General features: G+C 36.0%; 1 protein-coding gene across 3 annotated transcripts in view; it reads right to left on the bottom strand.

The window, feature by feature from the left end:
- The window catches only part of LOC110835917 (hemicentin-1-like), an 87,334-nt gene that overhangs the window by 9,733 nt on the left and 64,239 nt on the right, over positions 1-13,362 (bottom strand). For 2 of the 3 annotated variants that reach the window (XM_087340318.1, XM_087340320.1), the window contains exons 38-44: positions 12,358-12,542; positions 11,095-11,252; positions 9,540-9,679; positions 7,066-7,239; positions 5,096-5,234; positions 2,867-2,998; positions 2,371-2,500 (exon numbers count right to left, since the gene is read on the bottom strand). In XM_087340318.1, coding sequence (XP_087196444.1) covers positions 2,371-2,500; positions 2,867-2,998; positions 5,096-5,234; positions 7,066-7,239; positions 9,540-9,679; positions 11,095-11,252; positions 12,358-12,542 — 1,058 coding nt within the window. Of the gene's footprint in view, positions 1-2,370; positions 2,501-2,866; positions 2,999-4,378; positions 4,601-5,095; positions 5,235-7,065; positions 7,240-9,539; positions 9,680-11,094; positions 11,253-12,357; positions 12,543-13,362 lie in introns of those variants that run through there. The other variant, XM_087340319.1, reaches the window with a different exon arrangement.

Here is a 13,362-nt window from a genome sequence, read left to right on the forward strand (position 1 = left end):
AAACTGTAGAATAACAAAAGGGGATGCACAAATGATTATTGATTTTGCTGGGGTTTGTTAATCACCCTCCTCTCGTTCTACTCATTCATTCATTAATAGATTCTAATTTTATTATGTAATGTAACTATTAAATTTAATAAAAATCTGTAATGAAGTGATCGGCCATATCAAACTATAGTAAAAATCAGACACCGTGTCTTTTTCTCCTTTTTCAGGGAGTGATAATGATTTTTATTCTGTACTGGCAGTGCTGATGGCGCGAGAAGATTTTGCTGTATTTAGTCATGACACGAACAAGATTTTATATGTTCACAAAAATGTTTTCCTGAGTATAAAAATTTCTTGAAGTTCTTTCATTCAATTAATATTTGATGTGATAAAACATTTTATTAAGTAGGATTTGAGGTTTTCATGGCAGTGAGAACAAAGATGGCTGTCTTCTGGGTCTTAGTGCCTTGTAGTCTGGCAGAAATTAACCAATGTTTCAGAGGTCCTTGTTGCCTCCGTCATCAGGGCACACACTCATCGCCCTAATGATGGAGACAGCAAGGACCTCTGAAATACTGGTTAACTTCTACCAGACTACATGACACTAAGACACAGAAGACAGCCATTTTCATAATATATTATTTGTTTTCTTTATTTTAGAAAGCTATCCAATACCAAATGATCAAAATTTGGATTATTATTTTCTGGGCTATAATGCCACACAGTCTTGGAGGTGTTTACTAACTTTACAGAGAGACTTATCACATCCATTTTCTATCCTGAATATGGAGGCAATGGTTTGCTCAAGAATACTAGAAACCATGAACAGGACACAGAACACAGACAATAGGTTTCACCAAAACACTGGTAATCACCTATGAGATCTCACAGCACCAAAACCCAGAAGACCATAGTGTCGTGTTATGCACATGCACAGACAGGATAACAAACAAACAGCAGCCAATAGGTATATCTATGTTTCTGCATTATGCATCTACAAATTTTTATACCCAATGCTTTAGTCTAATATCTACAATCAATGTTGGCTTTACAGTTGAGTATATGAGTAGGTAGGTTCGAGGGTTCAAACCAAACCCAGCTGAGGATGATGGATTGTCGTAAATTTACGGCATGTAAAAGAACCTTACGAGCATGAACGAGATGTTTCGCAAGCAAAATTCAATGGCCATTTCTCACCCAAGCCTCTCCTGATTCACTACTTGATGGCTGTAGCAAACAAAATCAGGATTGTGCACAGGCAGTGGGCTGGTCACTCACTACTCATAAATGCATGCTTCAAAAGACAAAGAAACCTCTCACATGGGAGGAGGCCAAGGCTCAACTTCAGGCTGATGTGCCATAGTCAGTCATAGATATACAGTCAAACCTCGGTTCACGAACTAAATTCGTTCCTGAAGGTCGTTCGTAAACCGAAACTATTTTCCCCATAGGAATTAATGTAAAATGGATTAATCCATTCCTGGACCCAAGATAATTGCTTATTTAAAATTTTACAACAGTACTTTGTGCACAAGTTCTTAACACAAAATCAATGGAAACCATTAAATCTATCACAAAAAAGATAAACACAACACTAAGCAGATCAAATATAGACGAAAACTTAATTTAGTTTTACAGTACTTGTATGGAGGAGAGTTGATGGCGTAAGTGGAAGGTGGTTAGGAAGTGAAATGTTATTGTTTGGAAGGGGATTCTTTTTCTTTTTTCTGTCTCTTGGCACCACTCGACTCTGCATCAGACTCACTGGGCCTCTGTCTCACTAAAAAGTTGTCCAGTGTGATTTGTTTTTGTCTACGATTTAAAATGTTTCTAAAGTGACACATGGCATTATCATTGAAAATGTTTATGCTGCGGCTTGCTACTGCTTTATCGAGGTGATATCGTTCCACGAAACTTTGCACCTCACCCCATTTTGCACAAATTTCATGGATCAAAGAAGTACGAACATCCTCCCTTCCTTCCTCTTCCTCTGAAGACATTTCCTTCACAATCGCCTTTTGTAGTTGTTCCAGTTCTTCCGTGCTGAATCATTCTTCTACGAATACTGCCGACGCTGATACTCCCAGCTTATCGCTCCACGATGTTGACGGCTTGCGTGTTCGTAACTCAAGACACAGTATGTCATCCGAGACGCTTTGTGTTTGGAAAATTTGTTCGTAAACTGAACTGTTCATGATCTGAGGCGTTCGTGAACCGAGGTTTGACTGTATAAGAATTCTGTTCAGAGGAGTTCAGTCTATACTACTGTATTATCTGCTTTAACATAATTAATTTGTATGTCCAACAAAACTGAAATCTACTGTGAATCAAGATTGTTATCAGAAGAGGTAAAACATTTTATACATATCTTTAGTTACTTACGGCATTGTTCCCTGCAAAGTATCATAGGACACAGTGTTGTTCCATGTGTAAGGAAGTTTATGTCCATTAATATTGAGTGTATTTGTAGAAGATGCGTAAAGAGAACCGGGGCTGGTCTGGACAAAATCCTCTGAAACAATATTAACTCAATATTAAAAAAATTCATTTTTTTCAGCATTTATCTACCAGTTTCCATATAAAAATTTCCCATTCTTAATTGTAGAAATCTTATTTTAAAATCTTTTCCTGATTTACAAGTTTATTTTATGGACAAAGTACAGCGTACTGAGTATTTATATTTCTTGCTCTCCAAGTTCAAAAATCCTTCCACATCAAATTTCAGCATAAAAATTAATTTGTTCTAGTATTTAAAATCTAAGATTGTGTAATTAATTTGAAACAAAACTGTATATCAATGAATTTTATGAACGTCTGAGAAATATGCATGAGATCTATCAAAATTAGTTCCCTGTTTCTCAAGTTAATGCAAACATACGTTCAAATGGTTCTATGTAGACAGAAGCTTCTTGCTGCATGAGTGGCACTTCTCCATTAACTTCAATGTCCACCTGCAGTGCCCCAACTTCATCAATGCCTCGTCCAACATGAGTCACAACAAGTTCCTCACCTAAACAGTTGTAATACTTATGGTTGCTTATACATAACAATTAAACAAACAACATTTATATAATAGCATCCTGTTGTACTTTTTGCACTTGTTATTATTCTATTCTAAAGTCAATCTTTATATGACATCTTTCAGAGTTTCTTTCAATTATACTGATGCACAAACAATGCAACAAGAACATGAGACAACAAATGAGCACAAGATCTCCAAAAATACAATACAATACAAACAAACGAGACAAATTTTCATTGCTAAACACAATACAACCACCAAAAAGAAGAACTGGTAACACAAACATGCATCTACAAACATTTTAATGTTTTAATATATTGTGTTTTGTAGGATTTCAGGTTTTCACAGCAGTAAGTATGAAGAATGCTGTCTTCTGGGTTGTTGCACCATGATGACAGAGGCAGCATGACCTCTGAAACATTGGTGGACATCTACCAGACTACACATCACAACCCAGAAGACAGTAATCTTCATATTGTGTTTTATTAATTTATTGTAACCTCAGTATAAAATGTGTATCAAGGGTAAAAACTTATTAAAAGAATGTGTACAAGTATACCTGATGATGACTACGTCAGTCAAACCACAATGTTCAGTTGAACATTAGTGCATCAGTTTAATAATTCCAAGAAACAATGAGAAAAGTTGTGTGAAGAGTGATGGTTGAATAGAATCGAATCAACTTCCACCTTCTACTACAGAAGTCCTTCACATGTTTCTTCCTATTTTTAGTCCCTTTAATGTATTTTAAAATGGCTTATTACCATGTAAATCCAATTTATACTTTACAGTAGTGAAATTACAGCATCATATCACATCCCACTGATCAGTTTGCTTTGGCATATTATAACAATTTCCATGTTCAGTCATATACAACGGTACTACTTTCAAACATATAAGCCAGGCTTTGTTACAATATAGACATTTCATTTTAGTTTTCTGGGATCTACTTTATAACCCATTTCAGTAAAGAATTCAATACAAATTTATTGTTAAATATCACTGTATTTGATGTCACAAGTTCAGTAGCCTTGGGAGATTGAAAAACATGTAAAAAACATTTTCAATATCTGTACCATCAGTGTCCAAAACCATCTGCAGCCATTCTCAAAGGAATGGGTGTCAATTTTGGAGTAAGATTTTTCAAAAGGATGAGACTTAACCACATACTGTGAATGCAGTTTTGGATGTGCTCAATAAAAACTTTGACAACATCAAATGTTGTCTAATTGTTTTCCCGAACGGTTCAGATATGGGTGTTCCTGGCCACCACACTCTCCAGATCTGAACCCATGTAATTATTTCTTGTGGGGCCTTCTGAAAGATAGAGTTTAGAGCCAGGATAGCTCAGTCAGTATAGTGACTACCTATGGGTTGGATGACTGGGGATAGATCGGAGACGAGGGCAGAGGATTTTTCCACTAGCGTTTACGTCTAGAGCGGCTTTGGGGCCCATCCAGCCTCCTGTCCAATGGGTACCAGGGTCCTTTCCCAGGAGTTAAGTGTGGCCGAGGCATGATGCTGACCACTCACTCCCATCTAGTGCCGAGGTCAAGAATAAGTAGCAGCTCTACCTCCCCTTCAAGAAACCTAGAAGGCATGTAGTGAGACTGCTTAAAAAATCAATCCACACACAAATGAAGAACTGCGACAAGAAATTTCAGCAGCAGTGATCGGCATAGTGAAGAAACTAGAAACCAATGGTGGACAAAATGAAAATGTTTTTGTGTGACTGTCAATCTCTCAAGACTATTGATCTCAGAGATATCGAATACAGTGAAGATTGTTATGTACTTAGGGAATTATGTGTAACTAAAGCTGAAATGTTTTCTTAGGAAAAACCTGTATATTTGTAAAACAAGAATAATACACTCCAAGGCTTATGCCATACTGCCATGTCTAATAGATACCAGAGTGGTCCAGGTATGAAGCTAATCACTGACCTTCCTTTTCTGTGAAGATTAGCATCTTTTCCTTTAAGGCCCTTATACAGTCCCATGGTATTGTGTTTCAAATCCAGAAAAAACTTCGCATTTTCTAAGTACAGTACTTTCATTAAGTACATATCTACCATCATATACATACCTGTAGCAAATTCTATTTGTGAATGCTGTCTGAAATTGCCATTTGTAAGGGAATAGCCATTGTTGGCTTCATCAACTTCATATGCTGCATTCCATGATACTGGCGACAGTAAAAATGTCAAATATGGAAACCAACCAGCCTACGATAAAAAAAACCCTGTTGTAACAGCTGTAAGTTTGATACATGGAATAAGAATACACAAAATACAATATATTACACAAAAAGAAAGCAAAATATTTGCAATATAGGATATTTTATCATTGGGTTTATAACTCAAAATTAGGGGATTATCTGACCAAAAATTAAGGTTTTGTCTTAACGTAATATCAGCAGATTATTTATGAAAAGCTTGTGAACTTGAAAGCCATTGAGAGAGAGGTCTTGGATTGGAACCCGCAGGGGAGAAGGAAGAGTGGGAGGCCCAGACAGACGTGGCGAAGATCAGTCCACGCTGAGGCAATGGAAGTTAAAAACAGCTGTCAGTAGAACCAGGTGGCGGTGATTTGTTGATGCCCTATGTCCCATGAGGTACAACAGGAATTGATGATGATGATGATGTGAACTTGACTATATTCTTTCTTCCATGAATATGAATGAACAGATATGTTTGCTATTTGGCTGTCTTCTGAGTTGTAGCATGAATTAGGCTACATCAAGGCCATGAGAATCATGGTGCTACAACTGAGAAGACAACCATCTTCATACTCACCATCAAGAGAACCTCAAATCCTACATGTTTACTACTTATTAATTACAAACTTCATTATTTTCTCCTTGCATTGAATACAATCTGCCTAAATTGAAACTTGCATTAAGTGTGAGTAGGCCTATATTGGAATTTTCTTAGGTACCAAGAATACAAAGTGTGAATCAATGCAAAATTATCTGTAACAAACAGATCAGTCAGGAATTCAATCACCAGTTATTCTGAAGGCCAAATGAGACAGTAAATACACTTTGTGGGCAAAATGCCAATATAAATGATACATATGTAGTTGCCATTATGCTTTAGTCCTTTAAAGAACAGTGGTAATTATATATATATATATATGGCCTGTTCCAATATTTGATAATTTTTAATTTTGTTAACAGAGTGTATTAAATAATAAATAATATTAAAACACAATTTGTATTATTAGAGATTAAAGTAGTTTAGGTAAGATAAAAGATGTTTTCTTTTATACATATTTTGGATTTAAAAGTAACAGGTTAAGAGACATTTCAACACATGACTCAGGCTATAGATTGTAGTGATTAGTTTGTAACACATGTAGAAACAAAGTCTGAGTTGTGTATTTGATATTATGCTGTACTCTCAACAGTTAATTCCCAATAAAGAAATAAATAATAAAATAAAACAATGTTTAAAATGTATATCTAAGCAATTAACAACAACAACAACAACAACAACAACAACAACAGTGGGAAGTGCATAAACTGGATTGCAAGTTGCTCCAGATTCATTTTTCCAAAAGATTCATAGTTAAGAGGTAATAAAATGTTGAAAAAATACACTTATGTTTTTACATTGTCTGCAATATATTGTTTTACTTTTGTGGTAAAGCTTGCATAACATATGTACTATATGGTATATTTTCTAATGTCAGCTAGGAGCAATCAGGATGCTAAGGTGCAAAGAACACATGCGGAAATTGTATTCCAGTACAGATTACACCTTTCCAGCTTCATTTCTCCAAACCAAATACAAGATTTTCACTACAGGGCCAAGCTCTCAATACTCTGTAAGACACAGTATGTTACCTTGAATTAATATGGCTATCAGAGGAAAACTTGTATCAGAGTTGTAATTAACTCTTGACTGAAATTTAAGTGAACTGTATTCAATTCACATGACATCCATTATGTTAGTGTATAAAATGTTGCTTATAGAACTGTTATGCAACTGATAACTTATAAAAATGCCACAGACAGTAAAGAGTAATGACAACCTTCTAAAAAGAAGTGCATACCTGTTGTTTAATTATATCCTTGACTTTAGCTGACACTGCCCGTCGTGGTCCCATATCTGTTATGTTGGCAGCGATCACATTATTATATAGGTTCTCCCCATTAAGGTTACCCTTTACACGAAGAGCTGCAACTAGTGGAATATTGCCACAGCTCCTAGCCATACATTTCTCAATCTGAAATATTTTCATTTTGAAAACATTAATGATTTAAAAAATTATTTACACAGTCTCTTTATTACCAGCTGGTAAGAGAAACCATTGAGAATGCAAGGCCAAGAAAATTTGGCATCTATAGGGAGTTGAATAATTTGATCACCCTTCTTTAAGCCGCCTTCTCTTTTATTTATCACATTCATATAGCACAATACTCTTTATTAAGCCTTGCTAATTTTTATTTATTCTGATTCCTGTAATTATGCTCTTTTGACCTGTTTTGAGTCTATGCATCTGGTAAGAGAATGATTCCATGTCTGTAATGACATAATCTACAGAATAAGATTTAATTTACTTTCAAGTCTTCCTACAGAAACAGAAAGGGATTCTTAAAGCCAAGGTACCAGAATAATAACTTTGTTCTCTAGAAGTACTCCATAATGTATTTTTTTGTAACCACAGACATGTTTTCTGATTTTTGTATGCTAACCTAATAGGCTTAGACTGTTGGATTTAACCCTCTGCCATCCTCATTCGTCATGCTGTTTCCCTAGCCTGCAGGACCACATTTTCGAAGTGGCCTTTTAACTATTAAATTATCACTGCATAAAATTCACACACAATTTGAAAATCTTACATATCTTGCTATCCATGAAAACACATTTTGTCATGGACAGCGTTTTAGAGCATTCAGGCCAGCGTCGCAATTTAAATGGTCGAGTGTTCTAGAGCATTACGTCCAGCAATGGATTACAGATATAATACTATACTGACTGCAGAGATTTTGTAAATCTGAGGAGCTATGATCATAATTTGGGAGGGATGTTTAGTGAAGTGGTCATAGTCAATATGAACATAACAATACAGAAATAATGCTTTGAGATACTGAGGATGTAATACATCAGTCAGATTAGTCAGTCAGGAGACAAGATTTGAACTCCATACTCCATGAAACCAAATATGCTTGATAATTGGCAAAGGCATAAATTGTGCACATGTTCTCTCAAATACAAGTACAGTAAACCCCCTCAAGTTGGACACCCCTTCATATTGGACACTTTTAATTGGAACTGGCGAATATCCTATAATTTTACATGTCCACAATACCCTATATCTTGGACACCCCTTTATCCTGGAACTTAAACACCCCTTTTGTTGTAAGTTGGACAGGTTCATGCACTTAACTTCGATGCTTTTCAGGGAAACTTTTTCAGTTACATATTTTGTTATTTTGAATTTCTGACATTATGGACATTTAACCCATCATTGGATTGCATTGCAAGTGTTTAACTATTCTTTGCTGAACCCTCCACTGGACTATAGTATTGCAGAAGACACAGTTTTAAGCCCATCAGTTCTGTGCTTACATTTGAGTTCAGACTGTGTTAACAGAAATGGAATTTTTCTTTTTACGATGGGGAAGCAAAAATGTTATTGAAGCTGGGGTGTAATGTGCAATGCATGGGAATGGGCTTCAAAAGATTATTATTAATACTATTGTCATTAATTCTTAATTCAAATAAGCCTACAGTAGTCAGTGTGTGTAAGTAAATTGATTATATTGTCATTAGACCACAATCTGATTTTTCTCTTTCCATCTATCTTGGACACCTCTGTAAGTTGAACACATTTTTGTGGAACCCCAAGTGTCCAACTTAGAGAGGTTTACTGTAATACATATATTCATATGACAAAAAGTAAATAAATTACAGGAACAGTACGAGAGTTTGTAGTTACAGCTGAAAGTTTTATCATTTGTTTCATTTCATAGAAAATGTGGGGGGACCAAAGAATTTAAAGCCCTGGCCAGTATCTTAATGGGAAGAATATATCAGCCTTTTGGCTGAAGCAAAACGTATCGGTGGAAACGAAAGTAATCTTAAACATAAAACTTGGCAAAACTAGTGGCTGAAAGCACTTACTTATATTTCTGTTCCTAGTACCAACAAGACAAATCTAAAAAGTATACATATGGTTTCCATGTCTCCTTTTCCATATGGAGTATTTCATAGTCATAGAGGATGATATTTTATCATTTTAAATTTATACTACATACAATGAGTATGAGGATAAAGATGACTGTCTTCTGGGATGGTGCACAATGTACTGGTAAATACTGATGAACATTTTAGAGGTTCTTCCAGCCTCCATCATCAAGATGCTGATATCCCAGGGCACAATATACCAGCAGACAGTTATCTTTATATTCACTGCCCTGAGAACATGATATCTCAATTGTACTGTAACTGACTGTTTATTTTTAACTTATTTGAATAATTCATTAGATTCCATACATACATCAGTAGAATCAACTCAAATACCTGTAAATTCTCTCCCTTACAAGGTATCCCTTTATGCTGAGGTGCTGGGTCAGTGCATGTCCTATATCTTCGCTTATTACCATGGCCACAAGACACGGAGCAGGATGACCATTCACTCCAAGTGGACCATCCACCATTCACTGTAACATGTAAGATTAGATGCTATTAATACTTGCAGAGGACGGGAACAAATATACTCTCAATTTAAGAAGATACCAAGACATATTTTAACCCTTTAAATACCCTCTGGGTGCGGTGATTTTCAAATGCGTGACAAATCTATTTCAATGGACAAGGCAGACTTGATACTTCTAAATGTGCATTGAAAGGACACGGATACTGTGCGTATTTCAGTACGAAATACACTTTCCGAGCTCCTTATCTATGGTGAGTTGAAAAGGCAAATTTGTGATTGGTATACAGGAAAGCATGTGGAAAAAAGCAGTCACAGCCTGTTTAAGGTACTTTCGAAGTGTTTACCTGGAACAACTAAGGAACACAATAAAAATATTCAATCAAAATATCTGCCCTTTGGGTTCAGATTTTAACATGAAACCTCTCAATAAAGAAATCAGAATGCCAAACTCTTTATCACAATATAAGTAAAACATATTTAAAAAGCTCATCTGTAAATATAGTTGAAAAATGGTAAAATAATGAAGATCTGATTTTTATATGACATGTAGAATGAGATGAGGTACACAATGTGATTCACTGCAGGATTGGAAACACTGGACTCAATCTTTTTATCCCTGTTTTTACTTTTTACAATGTACCATGCTGTATTTGTTGCAACAATACTATCACTGTGTTCTATATTCCGTATCGTAGATACTCGAGGTACGCTGTCCCTCAGAATCAGAATTAAAATTAAATTCTTCAACCTCCTTTGAACTGATGTTATGAAAAAGTTTTCTGTGGCACTAGGAGCCAAACTACCGATTTCTAGACGTATCCATATTATGTTACTGTCTTATGTCTAGTTGTTACTGTCTTATGTCTAGTTGGTATTAATTTTTAAGTTATGTACTTTAGGTTATATGGTTTTGTAATATTATGAGTTGTTTTATTGTGAGTGTGGTGTGTTGTTTTGTTGTGTCTTATTGTTCTTGTTGTAACTTATGTTTTCTGTGTCTCATTGTTTTGGTTGTGTCTTATGTCTTTTTGTCTTACTGTTTTGTTGTGTCTTATTGTTCTTGTTGTGCCTTATGTTTTTTGTGTCTCATTGTTTTGTTGTGTCTTATTGTTTTTGTTGTGTCTTATGTCTTTTTGTCTTACTCTTTTGTTCTGTCTCATTGTTCTGTTGTTTCTTATTGTTTTTGTTGTCTTATGTTTTGTTGTGTCTTATTGTAGCACCACTGCCACCGGGTAAAAACCCATTTGCAATCAAATAAATAATAATAATAAAACAATTTGTTTTTGTCCTGTCATGTCTTAGTTGTAAGCCTGAGAAGTTCCATAGTAAATTATAATTAAAGTAACATCAGTCTTCTTGTCCTAATTACATGCTCAAACTTGCAGATAAAATCTTTCACAGTAATTAAATTAGAAATACCTGGACATTTATGAGAGTTGCAGTCTTTGAAGTCCATGTCTGGTCCAATGCATTCTTTTCCACCAAAGGCTGGAGGAGGACTATTGCATTTCCTGGATCTGTGTTTTGTGCCATCATTACATGAGGCTGAACACGGACTCCAATCTGACCATTCTGACCTACATATAATGAAGGACAGGGAGAAATGTAGTCATTTTACTGCTGTTTCCACAAAAACAATATTCACTACTAAATGTTTCTCTTAAAATTTTCTAATAGTCTCCTAAAACATGTCTCTTGCCCCTCCCTCTAGTCTTTATCAACTCCTTATTTAAAACACAGCCTCTACCCCCCCCCCCCCCCCCCACACACACACACACATTAATAATGATACCCTGTACTGCAACATACTCTGCTGCCACCAATCATGTTTATACATCCTGATGTTTAGACATACTCTTGTCAAAATTACCACTGAACATGTAGGATTTGAGGTTTTCATGGCGGTGACTCTGAAGATTGCTGTCTTCTGGGTTGTTGCACCGTGTAGTCTGGTAAAATATTACCGACGTTTCAGAGGTCCTTGCTGCCCCTAATGATGGAGGCAGCAAGGACCTCTGAAACGATGGTAAGCTTCTACCAGACCACATGGTGAAACAACCCAGAAGACAGCAAACTTCTTACCACTGAATATGTCCTATTAACTCTCTTCAGGGACTTACACACTATGGAAATACACCTTTTTACACATGGGAAAAGAGGATTTAAACCCCCATACTATGTCGCTGCCAGCCAGACTTGAACTCTAGGGATAATGGTTTAGTGGTATGCTAGTGTGATGCATGGCAGACATAAATTACAACACACAGTTGTTAAAAGTTACAAAATTGCCCTTTGCCCATATCAGTAACTACCAGTTGGAAGTCTAACTGCTTTACTCGCTTTCACCAACATTACTTTAATGATTTCTGATCTTTACATTTTCAATATCTTTTATTCACTTTAATACCGTGACTGTAAGTTGGCTTCACAATGCAGCCTCAAAATCTTGGACAACCGATGAATAAATATCCATCAATTCTATCCCACTCTCCTACCCACACTTCTATGGAATATGGTTTGGGGATCACTGCTCTAAGAAACAATCAAGGAAATCCCAAGTTAAGTTTGGAGAATTGAGAACACGTTAAACTGAATCATGAGAATAAAGTTGCTTAAAAGGTTACAGAAAACATTCCACATAAGGGTTACCATCTAGTATGATCATATGTGTAAACAGTTTACCATTTTCCATGAACTGGACATGGGGGTTGGTTACAATACTCCTGCTGTCCATCAGCCCCAAGACAGGGTTTGCCTCCATAAGTTGGTGCAGGGTTGTTGCACTTGCGATATCGTCGCCTGGTACCACGTCCACAAGATTCTGAACAAGATGTCCATTCTGACCATTCACTCCACATACCATCAACCTAAAGAGAAATAGGCCTATTGTAAGTCAGTTTCCTATAACATGAATGCTTTATGGTATACTTTTACTAGAAATATTGAAAGACAAACAACAGATTATGACTGATTGTTAACGCGGAGCACAGCTGTGAACATGAAAGCTGAAGGTTGATTTCGAGGTTAGTCACTCTGATGTCAATGTGTCCAATCCTAACCATGAGTGCACTAATCTCCTCTGAAACATCGGTAAACTTCTACCAGAATACACGATGCAACAACCCAGAAGACAGCTATCTTCAGTAAATTGTTAAATCTCACAGAAGAAATGGCATGGATGTCAGAAAATGTGAGAGTTTGAGGATCTCACATTGGTGAAGATGTAGAAGATGTTCTTCTGAGGTGGAAGAGGAAAGACAAAAGGATGGATAATGTATCAAAACATATGGCCTATTATTTAACTTTTCCTTCTGACTTGTATGGTCTGAAGCTTTCATAGTAACTAAGTATTATAAATTATTCTCAGGCTACCAGCTGTGTAAGGTGGCCTAATGAAGAAAACACCAATGTTTTAAGAACCAACTCCTACAACTTCACCCTGAGGATGAGGACAAAGATGGTTCTCGAAACATTGATGTTTTCTTCATTAAACCACCTTACATGTCTGGTAGCCTGAGAAGATTTATTTCCTTCTGACTGGTTGCTTTTTCTGTTGTGTGTTCACTGCCACGAGTTATGTTTATGTCAAACATTAATTACTTTCTTTTACTTGTAACCATATGTATCATTAAAATGAGTGTACAATATAGTATTGAGCTAGTGGGTGCCTGTTGCTGGCTGCTATTT

This window comes from Zootermopsis nevadensis, unplaced genomic scaffold, assembly GCF_977971745.1.
Source record: "Zootermopsis nevadensis isolate Lab colony 2312 unplaced genomic scaffold, Znev_1.0 Znev_ptg000061l, whole genome shotgun sequence".
NCBI classification, from domain to species: domain Eukaryota; kingdom Metazoa; phylum Arthropoda; class Insecta; order Blattodea; family Termopsidae; genus Zootermopsis; species Zootermopsis nevadensis.